Below are 25,447 nucleotides of genomic sequence, written 5' to 3'. Positions count from 1 at the left end.
TGTGTGTGTGTGTGTGTGTGTGTGTGTGTGTGTGTGTGTGTGTGTATGGGCCACCACGTGGAGTGTGCTCGGCTCTGGTAAACAAACGGCTGTGGAAGGAACTGGGCGGGAGTAGTGTGGAACTGTGGGTCAGCGGGGACCTCTCCCTGCTTCTCTGCCCTTCCTAAACATGGTCCCTCCACTCGCCTGGAGTATGGCTGCCTTCGGCCAGAGCCTCTGCTCCAGGCCTAGGCCTGTCCCCCTCCCTGGCCCCTGGTGCTGCACAGCCTGGCGCATGGTGGGGGGGATGGGCGAGGGACGGGATGGGCGCGGGGGGGGGGGGGGGGCGGGGGCGGGGGCACGGGGATAGGACGACACCAGAGACCTCCATAATCTTCCTCAGTTGCTTCTCCCAGCCAGAGTGGGAAGACCACTGTGTAGATAAGGCTTCCTGACAGGCAGACTGCTGCAGGGCCTTCCATGAGGAGCAGGGGAGGCATGGTGGGCAGGCCCTTGGCTGGAACCTAGCCAAGCCCCTCCTACTTCCCCCTGCCATATTGCCCCATTATGCCCCTCTCCTGCGCCTGCGGGATGCAAGGCGGCTCCCTTCCTGCCTGGAAGGAATGAGAGTGTGTTGTGTGTACGTGTAGGCATGTGTGCCTATGTGACCCCCAACCTTAGAGTCAGGCCACAGGGCTGTGGTGGTAGCTTTCCATCGTGACACACGTGCCTGAGATACCCAACTCACAAAGAGGGAAGGATCGCTTTGGCTCACGGTTCCAGAGGTTTAATCCTAGGCTCCCTTGGCCCAGCTGCTTTGGGCTTCTGGCACTTAGTGCATCATGGTGGCAAAGGACTAGAAAATCAAGTAAGACAGAAAGTAGCTGGGATCCCAATATCCCCTTCAGGGCCACAGCCCAGTGACCTAATTGTCCCCTGCAACGTCTCCAACTCCCAAAGGTTCCACCATCTCCCAGTAGCACCACACACAGGCTGGGAGCCCAGCCTTCCATAGACTATGCAAGAAGCACTGTGCCCTGGAAGCTTGCTCTGCCCTGGAACTCCATCGCAGGGCGGAGTACAGGCTGCTCCGGCTCACTCACTGTCTCTGCTCCACACAGTTCCGGGGCCATGCCAACCTGCATGTGTTTGAAGACTGGTGTGGCAGCTCCATCCAGCAGCTCAGGAGGAACCTGCACTTCCCACTGTACCCCCATGTAAGTGCCTGTGGGGTGTCTGCTCACCATCCCCAGGTCATCTGTGTCTCCTCCATCTCATCCTCCCTATGCCCCCTTCCCGGCCCCTTCTCAGTCCGTTACCGTCTATATCATTGCCCTGGTCTCTCGGGCCCCCTCGTCCTCTGTTGAGAATGTCTTTCTTGTCTCCTCCTTCCTGAGCCTCTTGCCACCTGCCATTCTATAGCGTTTCAGTTTAGGCTCTCTTGGTGTTTATCCAGGGCCAACATGTACAGATATACAAGAGCTGAGTGGGACCTGACGTTTGTTTTTGTTTTTGTTTTTTCGAGACAGGGTTTCTGTGTAGCTTTGTGCCTTTCCTGGAACTCACTCTGTATCCCAGGCTGGCCTCGAACTCACAGAGATCCACCTGGCTCTGCCTCCCGAGTGCTGGATTAAAGGCGTGCGCCACCAACGCCCATGGGACCTGACACCTGTTTTGACTGCCACACACCACGCCACACCCCTAGTCTTTCATCTCCTGTCCCCTTCTGGTCTTCCCACCAGCCCTGAGAGGCTCAAACTCACATTCCTTAAGTTCTTCTTCCTGATTCTGAGTAACAACAGTTCATCTTTCTCAACATAGATCCGCACAACCCTGAGGAAGCTGGCTGTGTCCCCCAAGTGGACCAACTATGGTCTCCGCATATTTGGCTACCTGCACCCTTTTACCGACGGTGAGGCAGCCCCAAAGCCTCATCCTTCTTCCTGCTCTTGAGTTCTTCAGGGAGGTCCTAGAAACATACGCCCGAACTAGGAAATACACCTGCAGTGAACCCCTGTTAGCCCATCATCAAGGGAGAGGGGAAACTGAGGCATGGTGCACTCTCATCCCATATCTTCAGGCTGCTGCCTCTCTCTCTCTTGCAGCTGGAACTGGCTGGTCCTCATAAGTCTTTCCCATCTTCATATTGCTACCCCAAAATGTAGGGGTTCCCCATCCCCCATGTAAAGGTGGGAGGCAGTAAGGCACTGTGAGTGAAGGGAATTAGTGCCCAGGCATACATAATGTAGACTTTCAGTCCTGGTGCCAAGGCCCTCCTTGACCCAGATACTCTGCCGTTGCCCAGGGAAGATCCAGTTTGCCATCGCTGCCGATGACAATGCCGAATTCTGGCTGAGTCGTGATGACCAGGTCTCAGGCCTTCAGCTGCTGGCCAGTGTGGGCAAGGTAGGGTTCCTCGGCCCCTGGAGGCACTCAGTCATGTGGTCTAGGAGACTGTTGGGAGCCTCTTGGACCATTTAGCATCGCTGATGTGAAGAAGAGACAGAAACCGCACACGCTGCCCCTCAGCTCCCCCCTATTCTGCAGAGGCCCTGCGAGATGTGGGCAGAGGGGGGGGCCCAGCCACATACATCTTTTGGGGCCCACGGTCCCTTAGCCCCATGCTGAAGATTCACGCTGGGCTGATTGCCTGTGGGAAGGCTCCCTTCCACCAGTGGGGGCAGACGTGTGTTGGCCAGCCATCCTCCCTAACTCCGTCTTCTCTCTCTCTCACCCCTCCTCTCCCTTCCTTCCCCTATCTTCTCTCCTTCCCTCTCCCTCCTTCCCTCCCCTCTCCTCACCCTTCTAGACAGGAAAGGAATGGACAGCCCCTGGCGAGTTTGGGAAATTTCAGAGTCAAATTTCCAAGCCAGTGAGGTGAGTGGGGAGGGTTACCACCCATACTCTTGTGAGCCCCTTCTGTACCAGGCCTGCCAGCATGAGAGAGCTGGGAGGGCCCTGCTCACCGTCTCCGCCAGCTTGCTGCTCAGGGTTACTGTGCCTGAGCGCCCGTCCACACGGTCTGCCTAAGCAGAAGCCATCTGCCTGCCCTTCATTTTATAAAAGCCTTTCTAGACTCTTTCTTCCTTTCTTTCTTTTTTTATTTTGTGAGTGTGTTTTGCCTACACGTATGTGGGTGTGCCATGTGTGGGTCTGGTACCCTCAGAGGACGGAAGGATTATTGGATCCTCCGGGACTGGTTTTACAGGTGGTTGGAAGTCGCCCTGCGGATGCTGGGAACCAAACCCTGGTCCTCGGCAAAAGCGGTGCTCAGTCTTAACTTCTAAGCTGTCTCTCCAGCCTCCTTGGTCATTTTAGATGAGGCCCCTGAGGCAGGCCCAGGGAAGCTTTGTGACTGATGGCAGGCCACACAGATAGTGAGTGACACTCAAGATTAGAAAACGGGTCTCCTTTCTACCCGTCCCTGCCTTCCCATTTTCTCCAGACCTAGAAATGCTCTCACACGTAATGGCTGCCTAGTGGTTGCTCTGGGGTTTAAGAGAGGGATCCCTGCAGGGAACTGGAAGAATGACTTTGAAGTGATCCTGGAGAAATCAAACCTTTTCCAGCCCACAGCCGCCGCCGGGAATGGCCTTAAGAGTTGGGCTGTGAACTTAGTCCAGCTTCAGCCTGCCACCTGGTGGCTGGCACAGTCACAGGCGAGACCATATGCTGGCCAGAAGTTGCCTTGAGCAGACCTAGTTTGCGAAGAGCCCTTGCGGCGGCGGGCCAGCACTAGTGTGAATGCACCAGCACTAGTGTGAATGTGCCAGCACTAGTGTGAATGTGCCAGCACTAGTGTGAATGTGCCAGCACTAGTGTGAATGCACCAGCACTAGTGTGAATGCACCAGCACTAGTGTGAATGAGCATTCACACTAGTGTGAGTCCTCTCAGTGGTTGGCACGGACCCTAAAGCAAGGCTGCCTGGTCCAAATTACAGCTCCACTGCTTACGACCTGGGTGACGTTGGGCAAAGTACTAAAGAGGATGGTGCCTCCTCCTTACAGCCAAGGAGGGTCCGTCAAGGCAGAGGGTGGTGCTGGCATGCAGCAACGGCTCCCCAAGGCCTAGCTCTGAGTACTGTTTCACTGGGTCCCCCAGCTGACTTGTAAACCACTTATATCTGGCCCTTGCAGAAAGAAAGCCAAGGCCAGCTGTCAGGGGTCGGTGGGGATAGTTAAACGGCAAGCTCTTGGGAAGAGAAAGGAGCACCAGGGAGCTTGTGGGTGGGAGAGGTGGACCGAGGGGACCAGCTGAGGAGAATCCCGTTTCCTGTCTCCTTCTGCCAGCTTGTCGGCCTCCCTCAGGTACTACTTTGAGGTTCTGCACAAGCAGAATGGTGAGGGTACTGACCACGTGGAGGTCGCGGTGAGTGACTGCTTCATCCCTCTCCCCCCCTCTCCCCCCCACCCCCCATCCCCGCCTTTCCCAGCATTCCCTTCCCCGTATCCCTTGAACGGTCTCCGACATCTGTGCCCTCCCTCTAATTCTAGTGGAGACGGAATGACCCTGGAGCCAAGTTCACCATCATTGACTCCCCTGCCTTGTCCCTCTTCACAAGTGAGTAGGCTCTGCCTGCCTGGGAGCGCCTGGGGCTCCAGTCAGGAGAATGTGGCCCAGGCTGAGCTTGCAGGGGTGGAGATAAAGTTCTGCTTCTTAGAACATGGGTGTGAAGTCGGTCCAGAGAGGATAAGAGCCTGGGGGACCTTACAGTTAGGGGTCTTTACTCTCCAGGGTCAGCGGTCTGTTTAAGAACATGCTAGACACAGGTGTGGTGGCTTCGGGTTTGGTTTTCCAAGACAGGGTTTCTCTGTGTAGCCCTGGCTGTCCTGGAACTTGCTCTGTAGACCAGGCTGGCCTTGAACTCAGAGATCCTCCTGCCTCTGTGTTGCCAGCATTAGGGAGCCTGTGGCAGGAGGATCATATATATATATTCAAGGCTATCACATGGGGACTTAAAATTGACACAAAGTGAGAAAAGGGAGAGTGGGGGCATTCTGGGGGAAATATGTTCAATGTATAATATATGTATGTGTGTATGAAGAAAATACAAAAAAGAAAAAATAATACAAACAAAAAGAACCTGCTAGAACCTCTCTGGGCCCTACCTCCGAAAAATGCCCCTGCCCACCCATGCCTAACATTTTGAATATAACTACAAGGGATTCTGGGACCATGAGGCTCACTTGACGGCAGACTCAGCATGTTATATTTGTATATTTGTGCATATATATATGAATGTAACAATAATAATCAAAGACAAAGAGGCTGTCAATTTGAGAATCGAGGTCTTGGGAGGGCCTGAAGGGAGGAATGAATGGGAATGTAATTCTACCCTAATTAAAAATGTATTTTTAGTCAATGGTGGTGGCATGCCTTTATTCCCAGCACTTGGGATGCAGAGTCAGGCGGATCTCTGTGAATTTGAGGACAGCCTGGTCTACAGAGTGAGTTCCAGGACAGCCAGGGCTACACAGAGAAACCCTGTCTCGAAAACTACTACTACTAGTAGTAATAATAACAATGATAATAGTAATAAATGTGCTGGGGTGTGGCTTGGTGGTAGAATACTTTCTAGCATGTGCAATGCCCTGGTTTCCACCCCCAGTACAGAAAAGAGTTAAAATTAAAAATAGCATCTTTAGCTGGGCGTCAGTGGCGCACACCTTTAATCTCAGCACTCGGGAGGCAGAGGCAGGCGGATCTCTGTGAATTCAAGGCCAGTCTGGTCTACAGAGTAAGTTCTAGAACACCCAGAGCTACACAAAGAAACCCTGTCTTGAAAAACAACAGATAGCATCTTTAGACTTCCATGGCAAGAGTATGGCAAGCAGCAAGGCTGGAAGTCCTGGGGAAGAACAGGAAAGTGAGACCAGAGAGACAGGAAAGTGAGATCAGAGAGACAGGAAAGTGAATGTGCTGAAGGAGAGAAGATGGAGAAGGACCGTCTGGGCTCCCAGGAGAGGCCAGAAGTTGTTGTTGGTCAAAGTAAGAGGTGCAGAGCAGAAGGGACAAGCTGTGAGCTGCTGGATGTTAGAGAGGAAGTGGTGTCAGAACCCACGGATTTGGGGCCTGGACAGATGGCTCAGAAGTTAGTAGCACCTGTTGTTCTTGCAAAGGCGCCATTTTCAATTCCCAGCATCCACATAGTGTCTTCACAACCATTCTTTCCTCCAGTTCCAGGGACCTGACACCCCCTTCTGGCTTCCACAGGCATCGCACATACATGGTACAGATAGACATGCAGGAAAAACGTTCATAAACATAAAATAAATACATTAAAAAAAGTAGAACCAGGCGGTGGTGGTGCACGCCATTAATCCCAGCACTCAGGAGGCAGAGACAGGTGGATCTCTGTAACTTGGTCTACAGAAGCAAGTTCCAGGCCAGCCAAGGCCATACAGAGGACCCTCTCTTGAAAATAAAACAAAACAAAAAGAGTAGATAGAATCCACACATCTGATATGATAACATCTGGGGCTGAAGACAGAACCCAGGGGGCAGAAGGAAAAGGCAGGCAGTCAGCTCCCCTGGGGTCTTTCTGGAGCAGAATTTCTTAAACAGCTCCCAACAGTAATCCCTTTTAGCCTGAGAAATCTGCACACAACTCCTGATGTATGGGTCCATAGAGTAGGTATACACACCGAATATTTACTGATAACAAATCATATGGAAATTCATTTTCAATTTTTTTTTTTTTTTTTTTTTTTTTTTTGGTTTTTCGAGACAGGGTTTCTCTGTGTAGCTTTGCGCCTTTCCTAGAGCTCACTTGATAGCCCAGGCTGGCCTCGAACTCACAGAGATCCACCTGCCTCTGCCTCCCGAGTGCTGGGATTAAAGGCGTGCGCCACCACGGCCCGGCTTCATTTTCAATTTTTTAAAAAGACTTATTTATTTATTTAGAAGAGGGCACCAGATCTCACTACAGATGGCTGTGAGCCACCATATGGGTGCTGGGAATTGAACTCAGGACCTCTGGAAGAACAGCCAGTGCTCTTAACCTCTGAGTCATCTCTCCAGCCCTGGAAATTCATTTTAAAATAATGTTTTTGATATACCGCTTATCAAAAGACAAAAGAAAATTTGTGCATTGATGAAATATCTATGCTTTACTTTTACGTAAAGAATTAAATCTTGGTTCTGGGGAGATGGCTCAGTGATTAAGAACACTGACTTGTTGCTCTTGCGGAGGACCTAGGTTCAGTCCCCAGCACCTACATGGTGGTTCACAATCATCTTTAACTCCAGTTCCAAAGGACCTGATATCCTCTTCTGATCTCTGTAGGCACCAGGCAAGCACATGGAGCACGTACATAGATTTGGGCAAAGCACCCATACACATAAAATAAAATTTAAAAGTATAAAATAAGCTTTTTCTTTAAAAAAAAAGAGTACTTAAGAGCTTGGTGGTGGTGCACACCTTTGACCCCAGAACTCAGAAGGCAGAGGCAGGTGGATCTCTGTGAGTTCAAGGCGAGCCTGGACTGCAAAGCAAGTTCCAGTACAACCACAGCTGTTATACAGAGAAACCTTGTCTTGAAAACAACAACAACAACAACAACAGAGAGTGCATACTACTCTTCAGAGACTGAGTTTAGTTCTCAGCACACACATCAGGTAGGGCTCAGTTAACCTGTCATTACCAGCTCCAAGACTTCTGATGCCTTCTTCTGGCCTTTGCAGGCACCAGCCCATATAGCATATACTCACATTGACAGACATACAAACAAATAAAAATAAGCCTTGGGCCAGATGTGGTGGCGCACGCCTTTAATCTCAGCACTCAAGAGCTGGAGGCAGGCAGGTCTCTGTGAGTTCAAGACCTGTTTTGTTTTGTTTTTTTAAAGATTTATTTATTTATTATGTATACACTGTTCTGCCTGCATGTATGCCTATACACCAGAAGAGGGCACCAGATTTCACTACAGATGGTTGTGAGCCACCATGTGGTTGGTGGGAATTGAACTCAGGACCTCTGAAAGAGCAGTCAGTGCTCTTAACCTCTGAGCCAGTTCTCCAACCCCCAAGGCCTGGTTTATATAGTGAGTTAAAAGATAGCCAGGGCTACATGGTGAGACCCTGTCTCAAAAAAACCAAAACCATTTATTTAAAAGATTAAACTTTGGCTGAGTGTTTGATGCTGTAGAATATGGAGCATCTTCCATTTTATTTCAAGTAATCGATATTGTGTGTGTATGCATGTGTGCGTGTGTGCATGTGCCTGGGCACACGTGCAGAGGCCAGAGAGGACATCAGGTACCCTGCTTTATTGCTCTCTAACTTATCCCCGTAAGACAGGGTTTCAGTGAAACTGAAGCTCACTGTTTTGACTAGGCTGGCTGCAAGTGGGCCCCTGGGATCTACCTATTTTTGCTCCCCAGCACTGGGACTACAGGCTGTGCCCAGCTTTGATGTGGGTTCTGAGGTTTAAAGTCATGTTTGTGAAGCAGACATGCTTACTCACTGAGCCCTATCCTCAGCCCCTTGATCAATATTTTAATTTTATAATCACCAGTGCTGAGAGCACTGCTTTGCATAAATCTGTGCATAAATTTGCTGAGAGCACCATTTTCAGAATAAATAAGTGGTACAAACTAGAAGTTATGTTAAAAAAGGGCCATCCTGGAAATTCTGTACCAATTCTAAACCAAAATTCACTTAACAGCTTTTCAAAAATGCTCATGTTTTTGTTTTCTATCATTAATCTGTTACGTTTCTATAAGAATGTAAAACTTCATATGCACATTAAAAACACCATATCTTGAACCTGAGCCAAGATGTTTCAGTGATTGTTCATTGGCATCACTAGGTGTGTGGTAAAGTGTAGTCAGATTTCCTGTGTCCCTCCTGGCCCCTGGTTGGGACAAATCTCTCACCCACAGTCCCACAGCCTTTTATAAAATAATCACACAGGGGCTTAATATTTTTACTTTCTCTTTAAAGACTTTATTTTTTTTAAACTACCTGTTTTTTTTTTATATAACTGCATATATTCCTTTTACCCTCTCTTTTAAGCCTATATACATTTTTATACACATTGTAACCCGTTAAGAGGTTTATTCCATCTGAATCTGACTTATTGTGAATCTATAATGCTTCTCTGACCAGGAGAGATGTTAAATTGTTAAACTGAGTGGCTAATGCTGAAGCAGCAGCTGACTCCGCCCATTTCACCTTTTCAACATGGCGGAGGTAATTCACCTCCAGCCCTGGGAGTCATGCTCTCCGCTGACTCTGGGAGGCAGTGTGTCCATGCCTCCATCCGGCAGCGTGGAACCCAGAAACCTCTTTTTTTTTTTTTGCCCTATACTAGCAAAAGCTAACTCTATCACATGGTGTGCTGCATGGCTTGGAGACTCCACTGTGTACTGTGGTGGGAATAAATAGGCCATGTTGCTTAGCTCATGGCAGCTGGCAGGCAGCTCCATCTCACAGGCAGCTGTTAGGAGACAAGTGTCTACGCTACTGCTCGCATGAGACTGTGAGACTAGGAAGCCTAGTGTAGCTCTGTTTCTGAGCGTTCAGAATCTTTAGCTTTTTTAGGTCTATGTGGATCAATGCCCAATGGTGAGCGCCAAATGTAGTCAGAAAGTTTCTCTGGTCCCAGCCAGGCCTCCTCAGTGCCATGGCCTGCTTATAAAATAATCACACAGAGGCTTAATATTAATTATAATTGCTTGGCCATTAGCTCAGGCTTATTACTGACTAGCTCTTACACTTAAATTAACCCATAATTCTTTTTTTTTAAAGTTTTTTTATTTATTATGTATACGGTGTTCTGCCTGCATACATCCCTGCAGGCCAGAAGAGGGCACCAGATCTCATTAGAGATGGTTGTGAGCCACCATTTGGTAGCTGGGAATTGAACTCAGGACCTTTGGAAGAGCATCCAGTGCTCTTAACCTCTGAGCCATCTCTCCAGCCCCAACCCATAATTCTTATCTGTGTTTAGCCACGTGGTTTGGTACCTTTTCTCAGTTCTGCCTTAATATCTTGCTTCCTCTGTGTCTGGCTGGGACTCCTGACTAGCCCTTCCTCTTCCCAGAATTCTCCTTGTCTGCTTGCCGTGCCTATATTTCCTGCCTGGCTACTGGCCAATCAGCGTTTTATTTATCAACCAATCAGAGCAACACATATTCACAGCATACAGAACGACATCCCATAGCAGCAAAGGCCTCATATTGTATGTTCAGAACAGGACCGATATTGTGCGGTATAACCAGAAACCTTTTACTGTTGACACATTTTTTTTTCACAACCCCCACCCAGTTACACCGCCCCATGTGGGCACTTGATCACCGGCTTAAGCTGTGGGCTGGAGAAGAGAGAGGTGGTGTGAGCAGACTTGAGGCTAGCCTCAGCTGTGCTAAGCAGTACTGAGCTAATGGAGATAAAGGAGGACCACTGTAGTGCTGTGGATGCCTGGGGGAGCCTGGCTCACCATGTTCACACGGTACTCACAGAGGCTGAGTTCACACGGTATGAGAGGCTGCCCACGCTAGAGCCTGGAACTAGACTGCATGGGTGGTAACATCTTTCTGTCTTACCAGAGAAGCCCCAGGTTCAAACCCCAGCACTGCCAGGAATACCCAAGAAGTACTACCTAGGCGTACACTAAGTGAAAGTAAATAATATGGCGGAGTGTAGATTTCTGTCAGGTCAGCAGTAAATCATTTGGGGGAGGAGGTATCTTTTCCTAGTCTATGCAAAATCACGGTGTGTGCTGGCCATGAGGTGAAGCAGGCTCAGAAGGAGCCGGCTAAATCCACAAGTGACTGGGCATCTGAGGGCAGGGGCTCCACACAGCTCAGATTTACCTGAAGGAAAAAGAGGCCATGCCTGAGCTCCACCCGCCCCGCAGAGCGCACTCGGTCCTGTAAGGACCTACAGCTTCCGACTGTTCTCTCCTCCCTGGCCACAGATGAGACCAACCTCAGGATGGATGAGGTGGGCCACATCCCACAGACAGCAGCCAGCCATGTAAGCTCCTCCAACACTCTTCCCGGGGATGAGCAGCCCCCAGTTGACATGCTGCGGCCTGACCCTCGGGACACCCTCTATCGAGGTAAGTCCTTGGTCACATTCTGATCACCGTATGGAGGGTCTACACCTGCCAGGTTCTCTGTGTTGATGAAAAAGACTCAGGAGACCTCTCTATGCTACAGTATCCCCAAAGTCACAACATCTTTTCCCCATTTGAAGTGTAAGACATAGCATACATACCAAATTACAAGAGCATTTATGTCCAGTTTTATGATTTCACAAATCATTAGAGAGTAGACATTTTCTAACCAACACCCTGGGATTAGAGTCCAGATGTCCTCACACAGTCCTAGATGGTCACAAATGTCAGCCTCTTTATGGATCCCAGCTCTCTCTTTTTTTAAACATATATATTTTTTAAGATTTATTTATTATTATGTATACAGTGTTCTGCCTGCATGTATGCCTGCCAGCCAGAAGAGGGCGCCAGATCTCATTACAGGTGGCTGTGAGCCACCATGTGGTTGCTGGGAATTGAACTCAGGACCTCTGGAAGAGCAGTCAGTGTTCTTAACCCCCTGGATCCCAACTCTTATCACCCAGTAAGGAATGACTATGTTAGTCTTTCGATGCTGAGGACTGAATCTGGGACCTTGAGCTGAGCCTGTTCTCGGCCCTGGAGGGCATCCCCAGCTGCTCAGGTTTACATTTTAAAAGCTGACGGTGCGCCCCTTTTTTTCCCTTTAAAAGAAGGCAGCGGCCAGATGTGTCACCTATCTACAGTCCCAGCAGTCAGGAGGATGGGGTAGGAAGATCCTGAGCTTGTGACCATGGCAGACCCTGTCTCAGAAAAACAAAACCAAAAAGTAGTGAAAACTGGACAGCGGGAGGAAGGAAGGGAATCCGCTAAGGGAAGTATGCTAAGGTGGAGCCTTGTGGCCTCTTGAAGTGTCGCTAGACAGTGATCCAATTGTACTGTCCCTGCGTCTTGGGGTTCTCTTCCTGTGGTGACAGCCTCAGCCGATAGACTTGCATTGGGACCACAGCTGTCACCAGTGACTACAGTACAATTGGAGGCTGCTCTGGTGGAGGACATCGGGTCTCTCCCTCAGCCAGAGGCCTTTGTGGCCCTCAGATGTTTGTGTTCTCACCTCGTCACACACTTCGATCCTCCTCTTCCCTTCTGTTCTCAGTGCCGCTCATCCCCAAGTCCCATCTGCGCCATGTCCTGCCTGAGTGTCCCTACAAACCCAGCTACCTGGTGGATGGGCTCCCGCTACAGCGCTATCAGGGCCTCCGCTTTGTAAGTCATGTCCCTAGACCAAGGAGGACTGGGAGAAGGCCTGTTGCCTGTGGCTGGGGGTGTAGGGGATGGGGGATGGACTAAAGCTGACTCTGTGCTTCCTGTGCCCCAGCCCAGCACACAGGATGGCCTCTCAGGTCCCTGGGCTGCATCCCTGGCTGGGCTCACTAGGGCGAACTGTCCTGCAGAACCTGCAGATAGATGCTCTGCCTTCGAATCTATCTCTTCCCCCAGTCCTACAGCCTGGTGACTGTTCCAAGGGCCACACAGACCCTGTCCTGCCTGCCCAGTCCCGGCAACTGGGTAGCCAGTGGCATTTTAAACTCACAGACAAGATGCTTGGGGACATGTACTAGATGTGGGTGGTAGCTTTATCTGTGTGGAGGGTGAGGGAGCAGAAAGAACGTGATACACCCAGGTCTAGAGATGAAGACAGAGGACTGGAGGCATGAAGGAAGTGGTCAAGAGTCATGGCCAGGCCAGAGAGTGTGGGCCATAATTGAGGACGTTTTTGGTGGCGGTGAGCTCAGGCTGTGTTTAAGAGCAAAGGAAATGGAGTGGAGAAGGGGCTCAGTGCTGAGAGAGGGAATGGATAAAGAGAGGCTCCAAGATGGAAGGAGGGGGTCAGGTGGCGAAGGGAAGAGGAAATGGTCTTGGTGACAACCAAGGGAGACAGATGGCCCAGGGAGGAGCCCACAAGGGCATGTGTGAAAAGATGAGTCAAGACTGCGTTACTAAGTGTGACATTCAGCACCGTGGCACCCCCCCCCCCCCGTCCGTCCGTCCGTCCGTCCGTCCGTCCGTCCGCGGCTCAGCCCAGGCAGGCTGGTTCCTCCCCAGGAGTCTCCCTCTCATGCATGCCGTCTTTTCTCTGCTTCCAGGTTCATCTGTCCTTTGTTTATCCCAACGACTACACCCGTCTGAGCCACATGGAGACCCATAATAAATGCTTCTACCATGAAAGTGCCTATGACCAGGACAGGTGTGTGGCACTGCATGGGGCAAGTGGAGGGACTTTCAGGGGGCCCTGTGGGAGTCAGGAGAGCTGCCTAGGCTGGAGGAGCCGGCCCCTCCATGCTGAGGAGTCCTGGGCCCTCCTCACACGTGCATGTGTGGGTATACCTGCCCAGAACATACCATCCCAACTCCATTCTCCACTCCCTCCCAGGGAGAATCTGTGAGGAATCTGGTGCCCGTCCACATGTCCTTCCTCCTACAGGTCCAGCTTCCAGGAGTATATCAAGATGGACAAGCCAGAGAAGCAGGGCCTGGAGCAGCCAGGTACAGAGGCGAGTGCCGCTAAGGCTGTCAGAGCGCACCTAGCTGCGGGTGGTGGTGGTCTCTTTCTAGGGAACATTCTAATCATACCGCCTTGCACCCGAGGAGCTTAGCATGCACCCCCCTCCCCCCATCGGATCCCCTCATCACAATCCAGGGAGCAGAGCAGTACCCACGCCTTCCATTTCAGTCCACGTAGAGAGTGATGCTTCTCACGCACTGGGGCAGCTGGAGACGTGGGTGGCCGTGGGACCCTCGCTCTGTACACTGCTGGGAAGCATGCAATAGAGAAACCCTGTCTTACTGTGGCCTTCCTTCACGAGGGACAGGGTATGGCTGAGCTCACTTGTTGAGTCCTAAATGGTGCCGGTGCTTATAAGGTATTTTATATCACTGGGCTCACAGTCTTCTAAGTGGTTGTGTTTTGTTTCGATTTTTAAAAGCTTTCCTTTGTTTGCATATGTGCTTCTGCTTTTTTTTTTTTTTTAAGACAAGGTCTCACCCTGGCATTCAGGATAGCCTGGAACTTGCTGTGTAGCCTAGGCTAGACTCAACTTTGTGACAGTCCTCCTGTCTCTCCCTTCTAAGTGCTATGATGACAGGCCTATACCACCATGCCGCCTGTCACCTTGATGTAAATAACAAAGCAGGGGGTAACTGAGGCGGAGTAACTTGTGCAGGGTCACACAGCAAACGGCCCCCACCTGGACCCCTCGGGATGCCCCATGGGTAACCATCTGCCGTGTTGTGTCTTTGGGGAAGAATTGAAAACTCCTGAAATGAGGGATGATTCTTAACAGGTTTTGAGGATGGCCTTCTGGAAGAACCCCAGTATGAAGAAGCAGAGGAAATCCCTGCCTCCCAAGACCAGGATCCTGGGACACAAGGGAGAAAACAAAGGACTACTTCCACCCCAGGGCTGGGTGTCACTGACTACCACCTCCGGAAGCTCTTGGCTCACCCACAGAGTGGCCCGTTGGTACCTTTTTCCAAGCGGAACTCAACACCTCCCTTTCCAACAAGGACTAGTGGCAGCACAGGCCAGCAGCCAGAGAAAAGGAAGGGGAAAAGTAGCCCTGTGCCCAGCCACGATTTGTCTCATTCTGACAAGGGGAACCTGAGGAACCTGCCTCCCATTCAGAGAGCCAGACCCACTGGGGACAGTCCCGGGAAGACGCTTGAGCAGGCCCAGTGGTTGAATCAAGTGGAGTCCTACATTGCTGAGCAGAGAAGGGGTGACCGGATGCAGCCCCAGGCCCCCAGCAGGGGCTGGCATGGGGAGGAGGACGTGGTGGTAGCAGCAGGCCAGGAAGGAGAAGTGGAGGAAGAGGAAGAGGTGGAAGAAGAAGAGGAAGAAGATATGAGTGAGGTGTTCGAATACGTACCTGTGTTTGACCCGGTGGTGAACTGGGGCCAGACCTTCAGTGCCCAGAACCTTGACTTCCAAGCCCTGAGGACTGACTGGATTGATCTGAGCTGTAACACATCTGGCAACCTGCTGCTTCCAGAGCAGGAGGCCCTGGAAGTGACACGGGTCTTCCTGAGAAAGCTCAGCCAGAGGACCCGGGGGTAAGGTAAAGGGCTTCCCTGGGGCTGGGGCAGGGGTATATGTATGGTAACCGCTGTCTTCAGGAGGCCCTGACCTGTGGACGGAAAGCAGGGTTCCCACTGCAGGAGTAGACCTTTGCTGGTATTCTGGGCTGTGAGAAGGTTGCATGGCTTCACCCTGGCTGAGCTGAGGACTAGCAAGGCTTGGTCGATGGCATCTGCCTTCTGAGAAGAAGCTTGGGAAGAGAGAAGCATGCAAAACAGGCTGAAAACTTCAGCCACAACCTCAGATGGGGGTTAGAGGGCGTGGTTAGAGCTCTGCTCTCCCTCACCTCTCCTGCTGTCCTGCCCCTCATAGGTGTCCCCCCCCCCCATTATACCCTCTCTCCCTTTATACGTTCACTTGTTTAATCAATGGGGCGAAAATTCACATCCTATTAAACTCAGTATGCTGGTTTTAAAAGTACCTTCCCAGTGGAGTTGAGCCGTCACTAGTGTCCCAGGGCATTCCCATTCCCTTCGTATTAGCGTGGGTTCCCGCGCCCACACCAGCCAGGCAAGGGCTGCCCTACGAAGCTGTGTCCCCGCCCTTTTCTTTTCGAAATAGGGTCTCAGTGAGTTATTGAGGCCGACCTTGAATTCATGGTGTAGCTCAGGCCTGGAACTTGAGATCCTCTTGCCTCAGCCTCCAGAGGAGCTGGGCTTACAGGCCTGCACCTCACGACCTGAGGACAGGGAAGGGAGAGGAGAGGAAAAGGCCCTCCCTGCTAGTTACGATTGAACGATTCTTTCCCACCGTGGTTATCCTAGTGTGCTGTAGAGCAGAGCTGCCCCGCCTACCCAAGTGCATCCTGCACCTGTAACTGCCCTGCCTCTGCTCCTCCCACCCCACATTCTTGCCAGGCTCTGGTACCCACTGTTCTACTCCGTGCTTCCCTGAGACCTTTATTGCTTCCACGTACAAATGAAGGCACGTGGTATTTGCCTTTCTGTACCTAAGTTATTTGTCCTACAATTCTATCCACACTGCCGTGAAAGGATTCTGCCGTTGATGGCTAAATAATAGTCCAACCTATATATGTGACCAATGTTGCTTACTCACTCACTTATGGAGAAACGCTTTGGCGGTTGTGACTGGAGCCACGGTGCACACATGAGGGCGGGTGACTTTAACGTGCTAACTTTTGTGCCTTGGACAGTAGGCTAGCTGGAGCATAGGTAACTCTAGTTGTAGTTTTTTGAGGAACCTCTATGATTTTTTTTCCTGTACTAACGTACACTCCCACCAGCGTGGAAGAGAGTCACTGTTCATCTGCATCCTCCAATGGCTGTAACTCTGTTATTGTATTTTAGTCATCTTGACAGCTGTCAATCTTGCTGGGTGAAATGGTATCATTTTGATCTTACCCTGATGGTTAACCATACTGAATATTTTTTTCACGTACTTGTTAACCATTTTAAAAAAAGATTTACTTATTTTATATGTATGAGTGTTTTAGCTGTCTGTATGTAAGTACATTGTGTATGTGCCTAGTGCCCTAAGGGACCAGAGAAGGGTGCTAGATGCTTTGGAACTGGAATTATGGATAGTTGTGAGCCACCATGGGGCATTGGGAAGCAAATGCGGGTCCTTTGGAAGGTCAAGTGCTCTTAACCATCAAGTCATCTTTCTAGCCCATCTACCCCCACTTTTTGATCTTGTTTGGTTTGGAGGGTTTTTTTGACATAGAGTTTCACTTTGTTGCCTAGGCCAGCCTTGGTTTGTTTTTTGTTTTTTGTTTTTGTTTCTGTTTTTTGGTGGCCCTCCTGGGTCCTCTTCCTAAATGCTAGGATTACAGTCATATGTGCTACCATGCCTGACTTTTTGTTTTTGTCTGTGGACTAGAACTCACTATTTGGATGGGGCTAGCCTTGGACTCATAAGCAGAACTCCTGTTTCTGCCTCCCAAAGTCAGGAATTATAAGCAGACACCTGGCTTTTGGTGGGTTTTGTTTTGTTTTTTAGATGAAGTCTTGAGCCCGTGTGGGCCTGGAATGTAGGTCATGCCTCACTGTATACTTGGTGATCTTTGAAAAGGGTAGCTCTCTGTTTCCAGATAGGGAGATGCCTCAGTGGGCAAGAGCTGAGATAAAGCCTGGCGTGGCATTGCATGCCTGAAATCCCCGTGTTGGTGCACAGAGATGGGGAGAGCTGTGAGATCTCCGTTCACCTGGGTGTGCCGCTCCCTCTAGTTTGGCTTGGCCGTACTTGTTCACTTTGGCTTTTTGTTGTCTGAGCTTTGAGGCTGGTCAGACAGTCTCTGCCCAGAGCAATGTCCTGAAGCATTCGTTACCTGGGTGTTTTCCTTAGCAGTGCCGTCATTTCTGCTCCTAAATAGAAATGTTTGAGACTGAGTTGATTTTTGAGCAAGTATGGGCTTCATTCTAGTCTTCTGCGCATGCGGTTTCTGCTTTCAGAAGGCACTGTCCCCTAAACAAGGCATGCTCTGCTGCCTTTGCTGCCAACCAGGTGGCTGGAAATGCCTGACTTATTTCCAGGTTCACTCGTCTCCTCCATTGATCGACATCTGTGGGTTGTTGTTGTTTTGAGTACCCTGTGTTGGGTGAGTGTGCTTAAAACTGTAGTATCCTCTTGGTGGATTTTTCCTTTAATCAAAGTGACCTTTGTCTCTTCTGACTGCTTTGGTTTGAAGTTTGTCTCTAGATGTTATAGCAGTATCTAATATATTGCTATATTATCTGTATATAGATAATATATCTGTATATATGTAATATATCTAATATTACACCTGGTTTCTAGTTCATTTGCTCAGCGCACCTTTACCATCCTTTCAGCCTAAGGTAGTGTCTTTACTTGATGGAGACGTGTGCTTCTTGGAGGCAGCAAATAGGAGAATCCTGGTTTTTTTTTTTTTTTTGTTGTTGTTTGTTTGTTTTGTTTTTAAGATTCATTTTTATTTAAAAAGTTTTTAACCCTTATTACCCTTATTTTTACTTTATATGCATGGGTATTTTGCCTGCATGTATGTCTATGAACCATATGTGTACAGTGCCTGCAGAAGCCAGAAGAGGGTGTTTGGTCCCCTGGGGCTGGTTTTGCAGATGTTCATCAGCTGCCGTGTGGGTGCTGGACCCAGCACAGGTCCTCTGGAAGAGCAACCAGTGCTCTTAACTGCAGAGTCATCTCTCCAGACCCACGATTTATTTTAAATTGTTTGTATATGGGGTGGGGTGGGGGTGCATGTGTAAGTGTAGATGCCCTCAGTGTTTAGAAGAGCCTATCAGATCCCTTGGAGCTGGATGATTGTCAGCCACCTGATGTGGGTGCCGGGAACCCAATTCAGGTGCTCTGAAAGAACAGCAATCATTCTTAACCAATGAGCTTTCTGTCCGGTCCCTGTATCCGTATTTCTTGTTTTGTTTTGTTTTGAGACAAGGTTTCTCTGTGTAGCCCTGGCTGTTCTGGAACTCACTTTATTGTAGACCAGGCTGGCCTCGAACTCACAGAGATCCACCAGCCTCTGCCTCCCAAGGGCTGGGATTAAAGGCGCATGCCACCACTGCCCAACTTGTTGGTTTTTTTCTTTTTCCTTAATGTGGGTCAGTTTCTCAAGGAATCTGTCACAAGACCCCTTATATTGATTCTTAGTGCTATAAAAGGCCTTAAAAACCATTCTACATTTAAAGATGAAGGAGTGAGTCTCAGGGAGGTTGTATCTCTTGCATGAGCCTCTACAGCCAACCAAGGGCAGAGCAAAGACGAAACTAGGCCCTCCTGACGACTGGCCCGCAGGCTTCTACCAGTCGCCCTCTGCCCACTCTAGCCCCCTCTGTACCTCAGGAGATACCAGCTGCAGCGCATCGTCAACGTGGAGAAGCGCCAGGACCGGCTGCGTGGAGGGCGCTACCTCCTGGAGCTTGAACTGCTGGAAGGCCAGCGCCTGGTGCGCCTCTCAGAGTACGTGTCCACTCGAGGCTGGCGGGGAAGTGACAGCATTGGTGGGGAGGACACGGAAGCCCGGAACCTGCAGGGCCTGGTCTGGAGCCCACGCCGCCGCCGCAGACACGTGCTGAATGTCCAGGATCCAGAGCCAAAGCTGTGCTGGCCCCAAGGTTTCTCCTGGAACCATCGAGCTGTGGTCCACTTTATTGTGCCTGGTAAGCTTTAGCAGAATGGGGGTCTTGATGATCACCATGAGCAATGGGGCTGTTTTCTTGATTTGATCTCCCAAGGATTTGTGAGTAAAGCCACGTCGCCATTGAGGAACTGGGATTCACAAAAGAAAACAGAATAATGTTTCTGTTTCTTGTTTTCTGATGGAGCTGAGATCACTGCTTTTTGTCCTGCTAGGTCTCAGGGTTGGGTGTGAGCATCAACTTGGGTTGTTGTTGAAGAAATAAGAGTGAGGGTATTATATAGAGTGGGTTTTGTTTTGATTATTCTTTGTGGTGCCGGAGATCAAATCCAGGGCCTGGCACAGGCTAAGCAAGGCATGGAGCTGCACCTCCAGCCCTAGAGTGGTCTTTCCAGTGAGAAAGGAGACCACAGACAGTGTGTAAGAGTGAAGGAGAAGAGGTGAGGTGGGAGTAAGATGGAGAGGTAGCAGGTCTGTTCAAGCTGGGCAGGGTTGCTGCCCTGAGTCCCACCCACGACTGTCTCCCAGATACTGCCTGGGAGGGGTTCAGGAGCTACAGAAGGGGCTGTCAGCCCCGCCCCTCCCTAGGGTCTCTGTGCTTCATGCTAATGATTCCTGTAGTTGCACTGTCCCCTGGCAGAGGTCGACGGGACTCCTGAGTTGGGTCAGAGCTGAGAGATGTTCGCCTTTCCTTAACGCTGCTGTTTTCTCCCTGCCTGACCTCCCTGGATAGTGAAGAACCAGGCTCGCTGGGTGCAGCAGTTCATCAGAGATATGGAGAGCCTGTCCCAAGTCACCGGCGACCCACATTTCAACGTCATTATCACAGACTATAGCAGTGAGGACATGGATGTGGAGAGGGCGCTGAAGAGGTCCAGGCTGCGGAGGTGAGGAAGACCTGGCTGCAGCCAGCTTGTCACCTTTCCACATCCCAGGACTGCTGGTCAGGGCAGAACCGGAAGTTGCAGCCAGCTTTCCTGAGTCCCAGTGTCCAGCTTTACACCCCTGCCCACAACCCAGGGTCACCCACAACCCAGGGTCACCCACAACCCAGGAGTAGCCACAACCCAGGAGCACTCACTCTCTCTGTTTTGTGCCTTCCACCTTCCTTCGGGGAGCCCCACAGCTGAATCCTCACACGCCTCCTTCTCTTCCTGCAGCTACCAGTACCTGAAGCTGACTGGAAACTTTGAGCGCTCCGCTGGACTACAGGCTGGCATCGACCTGGTGAAGGTAATGGGCCTCAGGGAGGCTTGGGAAGGTGCTCAAGAGTAGTTAAGAGACAGAGAGGCATTTGGAAGGTGTAAGGTAGCCAGCTCCTAAGAAAGGGATTGGGTCACAGGACCGTGCTTGTCACTGTCCATCACTGTAACAGGATAACCTGAGCGTCCTCAAGGAATTTAACTCTTTTTTTTGTTTTTTGTTTTTTGTTTTTGTTTTTTGAGACAGGGTTTCTCTGTGTAGCTTTATACCTTTCCTGGATCTCACTCTGTAGACCAGGCTGGCCTCAAACTCACAAAGATCTGCCTGCCTCTGCCTCCTGAGTGCTGGGATTAAAGGCGTGTGCCACCACCGCCCGGCCTCATCGACTTTCTATTGCTGTGATAAACACCATGACCAAAAGCAACTTGGCAAGGAAAGGGTTTAATTGGTTCATGCATCTGGGTCCCAGTGGACCACTGAGGGAGGTCAGGGCAGGATCTCAGGCAGGGTCCTCAGGTCCTAGTGGATCACTGAGGGAGGTCAGGGCAGGATCTCAGGCAGGGTCCACGAAGGAGCTGTGCTTACTGGTTTGCTCTTCATAGCTTGCTCAGCTTCCTTTCTCTTCAATTTACTTTTTTAAATTAAAAACTATTACAGGTGGGCTGGAGAGATGGCTCAGAGGTTAAGAGCACTGGCTGCTCTTCCAGAGGTCCTGAGTTCAATTCCCGGCAACCACATGGTGGCTCACAACCATCTGTAATGAGATCTGACGCCCTCTTCTGGCCTGCAGTGTGGGCATTTATGCAGGGCAGAACACTGCATACATAACAAACAAACAAATAATAAATAAATAAATCTTTAAAAAATTACAGATGGTTGTGAGCTGCCATGTGGGTGCTGAGAATCAAACCCAGGTCCTCTGGAAGAGCTCCAGTGTTCTTAACCACTGAGCCATCCGCTAGCCCCCCATCTTGCTTTCTCATACAGAGGTGGCACCATCCACAATGGTCTGGACCCTCCTGCATCCATCATGAATCAAAATGCCCCACAGACTCGTCCAAAGGTCAATGTGATGGAGGCATTTTCTTAATTGAGGTGGTTCTTCCTAGATAACCCTAGCTTGTATCAAGTTGACCAAAAACAAAACAAAACAAACAAACAAACAACAAAGCCAATTAGCTTGCTGAATTGAATTAAGCTAAGATTTGTTTGTTTATTATTTGTGATGTTGGGAATTGCACTCAAGGCCTTGTGCATGCTAGGCAAGCGCTCTCCCACCCAGCTCCTCCCCAGCTCTGAGGAGAAGGTTCATTTGGTCTGTGGTTCCAGTCTACGGTCATTTTGCCCCAGTGCTTTGGGGCCGTGGTGAGGGAGTGAATCACGGCACAGAACACGTGGTCAAGGACACTGTACTTCGTGGCAGCCGAGAAGTGAGAAAGAGGGGGGCTAGGCTCCCAGAATCCGCACTCTTCCTGGTGACGTACCTTCTTCCCACTAGGCCCCGCCTCCTACGGGTTCCCCAAGCTCCCAGCAGCACCACAGGCCGGAAATCAATCCTTTGTCACGTGGCCTCTGGGGGACACTTTGAAACCTTAGCAAGGCGCATCCTTGGCACTGCATTGCAGACCCAGAATGCAACGGGACTAAGTAAATAGCAAGGACGTGTTTCCCCAGGTGTCAGAATCCTCAGACTCCATAACACATGGGACAGAAGTCAGTATTGTGGTACATGCCTATAATCCCAGCTCCGAGGAGGCTGAGGCAGGGGGAGCATGGGTTGAGGCCAACCTGGACTACATAACAAATCCCAGACTAGTCTTCCAAGATTCTGTCTCCAAAGAAAGTGGGGAAGGAGTCTGAATTCACCCTGTGATGTGAGGACTCAGCCCTGCTATCCAGGGTTGTGGAAATATGCCTACTGTTTAGCTTCGTGTAAGTTGTCAGTCACTCCAGTAGGGAAGAACCCAAGGATTCCTCTAGAGCAGTATGGTTCTCAGCCGGTGGTGAACCCCTTGACAAACCTCTGTCTCCAAAAATTTTTACATTATGATTCATAGCAGTAGCAAAATTACAGTTATGAAATAGCAACAAATAAGTTTATGGTTGGGGATCATCACCACCTGAGGAACTATATTAAAGGGTCGCAGCATGGGGAAGATTGAGAACCGCTGCTCTGTAGAGAGTGGCCTCGTCTCCCAGGTCTGGTCCAGAGCTCTGCTGACCTTGCCTTCTCCATCCCCAGGATCCACACAGCATCATCTTCCTCTGTGACTTGCACATCCACTTTCCAGCAGGAATCATCGATACCATCCGGAAGCACTGTGTAGAGGGCAAGATGGCCTTTGCCCCCATGGTGATGCGGCTGCACTGTGGGGCGACCCCACAGTGGCCTGAGGGTGAGCCTTGCCCTGGGTGAGGGAGGAAGAGGCACCCTCTGGCCTTGGTGTTCAACCCCACGGCTGGAAAAGTTTATACCTAAGCATCAGCATCTTCCCCATCCTGCCTTCCTGTGCTCTCTGAACTTTGGGCAGACCCCAGGCTCTACAGCGGCCCTTGCCCCTCCTCCCCAGCATGCATTCACCAGACAGCCGTGAAGCACTTGCTGTGGGCTGGACTCTGTGCCCAGGAAGACGGGAAGGTGGAGAGATGACGTAGAGGAGAAAGCCAACTCCCAGCGGCCAGAAGGGCTATAGTGAGGTTGTGACATTAGTCTATGGTCACTGCTGTGTTTGCCGAACCTCAGACCTTGATGGGGGGGGGGCGGTTGTTCCTCCAGACAGTCCAGGGACTTCCTTAGCCGACAGTCTTCCCGCCTCTGCCGCCCAGCTCTCTACCTTCAGAAGAGCCTGTGGGAACCCAGCATCCAGCTCGTCTCAGCAGAGTGTCTTGTCTGTCCACAGGCTACTGGGAGGTCAATGGATTTGGACTGCTTGGCATCTACAAGTCAGACCTGGACAAGATCGGGGGCATGAACACCAAGGAGTTCCGAGACCGCTGGGGAGGCGAGGACTGGGAGCTTCTGGACAGGTGACGCGGGAGCAGGGCCTTTGGGGACCTGCTGGAGTTCCAGGCCCAGGGCAGTGAGGCCAGAGCCGCAGAGCACGAGAAAGCATACTGGCCTGGGAGCTCCCAGAGGCTGGCTTCACTGACACTCGGGCCTTATATCCAGCAGAGGGGATGATACTCCCGCGGCGTGTCACAGACTGAGTGGCTAGTTGAGTTGTCGGAGGTAAAGCAAGAGATTGGAGCTAAGCAGTGAAAATGATGATGTTCTTGGGACCAGGTGAGGCACTCGGGAGCTTTCTCCCCAGCCAGGGATCGGACTCTTCCCAGACACAGCTGCCTGGAGGAGGGGCTGAAAGCTGTGAGAGGACATGGGGGAGACCGGCCAAGGGTTAGGAGTGAGTCGGGAGCCACAAAATAGGCAGTATGGACCATTAAATGACAACAGGATATCTAAGGGGGGGTCTGGATTCCTGGAGGTGAGAAAGGAGGTGTTTTGAGAAGAGGAACAGCTCAGAGAAGGGGAGGACTGGGCGTATAGAGCACTCGCCTAGCATGAATGAGGCCTTAGGCTCAATCCCCAGTGTACTAAAGGAGGGGATGTGTGTGTGTGTGTGTGTGTGTGTGTGTGTGTGTGTGTGTGTGTGTTCATCACTTTTGCCATCACTGTGACAGAGTACCTCACTAAAGCAACTTGAGGGAAGAAGAGCTGGCAGCAGGTTCTTGGCAGGGATGGCAGGGATGGCATGGTAGCATTCGTAGAGACGAGAACTCCTGACATCTTGGGCAAACTAGGAAGCAGAGAGAAAGAAACTTAGCCCGGAACTAAGACAGACTAAACCACATAACCCAGTGCATACCATGTGTTTGCATATGCTTGTACATTTGTATTCTTAGCCTGGTGTGGTGGCACATGTTACTAATCCCAGCACTGGGGAGGCTGGGGGCCAGCCTGGGCTACACAGCAAGAGCCTGTCTCAATCCCCCATCCCCAAAAAAGGAAAGGAAAGAGAGAAATGAAAGGACACAGTGGAGTGGACTTAGGAGCAGTGGACTTGGCAGGTGGGCCAGGAAAGTGCTCTAGCAAGAAGCAGGGTTGTGTGGATGCCCGTGGCCTCCCGTGGATGCTGGGCTGCAAGAGTGGGAGGAACCTGCTGCAATGAGAAGGTTTCTCCCTGTGTTTGCTGTGAGCCCTCTTTCCCAAGAGAAGGGGAAGGAAGAGGATGCTACCTTGAGATGTGACCTCAAGGGAGGAACTGAGAGGGAGAGGAAGCCTGTAACTGCTGGAAGGGTGTCCACAGAAGGAGGAAGGGACGAGGCAGGGGCACCAGGGACATGCTACTTCCTGAGAGGGAGGGCAAGGTGCAGCCACCAGCCTCTGGGTTATTCTAATTGGCGGGTGAGGTTCAAGCCCAAGGCTTCATTCATCCTCCTCACCAAACGCTGTGCTCGGTGCAGCTGTCTCTGTTTCTCAGAGGGGAAACGGCTCGTGAAGAGTAGTTAATTCCTTGTCCCTTCTCTTCCTGTAAAGCATCAGAGGCCTGAAAATCAGACCCCTCTCTGATTTCCCGCTGGAGGGAGGAAAAGGAAGAGTACTGAACTGCTGAGAATGAAAGTGGGGTGAGGAGAGGTTCCGTCACAGGAAGCCACATCACAGTAGACCCCAGAGCGGGTGGCAGCCCAGTGTGGCTGTTGCTGTCACACGTGACCTTCATGCTGGCCTCTGTGCTTTGATGCAGACCTCCAAAATAGTTCTTACCCCTCCCGCTGTCTTTGAGACCTGAGCAAAGAGCTGCTCTGGTCCCATCTACTTGCAGAGCTGTTTGAAGTATAGGCCTCCTAGAAAAGGGGCCCTCCCCTGGTGGCTGTGCAAAGAGAACATTGCCTAGCCTTGGGTTTGGTCTCCAGTACTGCCAGGAAAACAGCCAGACTGTGTGACATACACCGGTAATCTCAGTTTTCAGGAGGTTGAGGCAGAAGAATCTTGAGTTAGAGGCCAGCCTGGGTGTGGT

At 50.8% G+C, this 25,447-nt stretch overlaps 1 protein-coding gene across 1 annotated transcript in view; it reads left to right on the top strand.

Annotated features, from left to right (window-relative positions):
- B4galnt3 (beta-1,4-N-acetyl-galactosaminyltransferase 3) overlaps positions 1-25,447 on the top strand; it is a 107,688-nt gene that overhangs the window by 78,325 nt on the left and 3,916 nt on the right. Inside the window, exons 4-19 of the mRNA XM_076567803.1 lie at positions 1,101-1,196; positions 1,801-1,891; positions 2,285-2,385; positions 2,789-2,856; positions 4,271-4,349; positions 4,475-4,541; positions 10,903-11,046; positions 12,158-12,267; positions 13,149-13,249; positions 13,487-13,548; positions 14,346-15,114; positions 18,935-19,251; positions 19,963-20,116; positions 20,390-20,462; positions 22,675-22,828; positions 23,333-23,459. Coding sequence (XP_076423918.1) covers positions 1,101-1,196; positions 1,801-1,891; positions 2,285-2,385; positions 2,789-2,856; positions 4,271-4,349; positions 4,475-4,541; positions 10,903-11,046; positions 12,158-12,267; positions 13,149-13,249; positions 13,487-13,548; positions 14,346-15,114; positions 18,935-19,251; positions 19,963-20,116; positions 20,390-20,462; positions 22,675-22,828; positions 23,333-23,459 — 2,513 coding nt within the window. The remainder of the gene's footprint in view (positions 1-1,100; positions 1,197-1,800; positions 1,892-2,284; positions 2,386-2,788; positions 2,857-4,270; positions 4,350-4,474; positions 4,542-10,902; positions 11,047-12,157; positions 12,268-13,148; positions 13,250-13,486; positions 13,549-14,345; positions 15,115-18,934; positions 19,252-19,962; positions 20,117-20,389; positions 20,463-22,674; positions 22,829-23,332; positions 23,460-25,447) is intronic.

The sequence above is a fragment of the Peromyscus maniculatus genome, chromosome 3 (genome assembly GCF_049852395.1).
Source record: "Peromyscus maniculatus bairdii isolate BWxNUB_F1_BW_parent chromosome 3, HU_Pman_BW_mat_3.1, whole genome shotgun sequence".
Classification (NCBI taxonomy): Eukaryota; Metazoa; Chordata; class Mammalia; order Rodentia; family Cricetidae; genus Peromyscus; species Peromyscus maniculatus.
The sequence above is the reverse complement of the archived record's forward strand: the minus strand, read 5'-3'. Positions and strand labels throughout refer to the sequence as shown.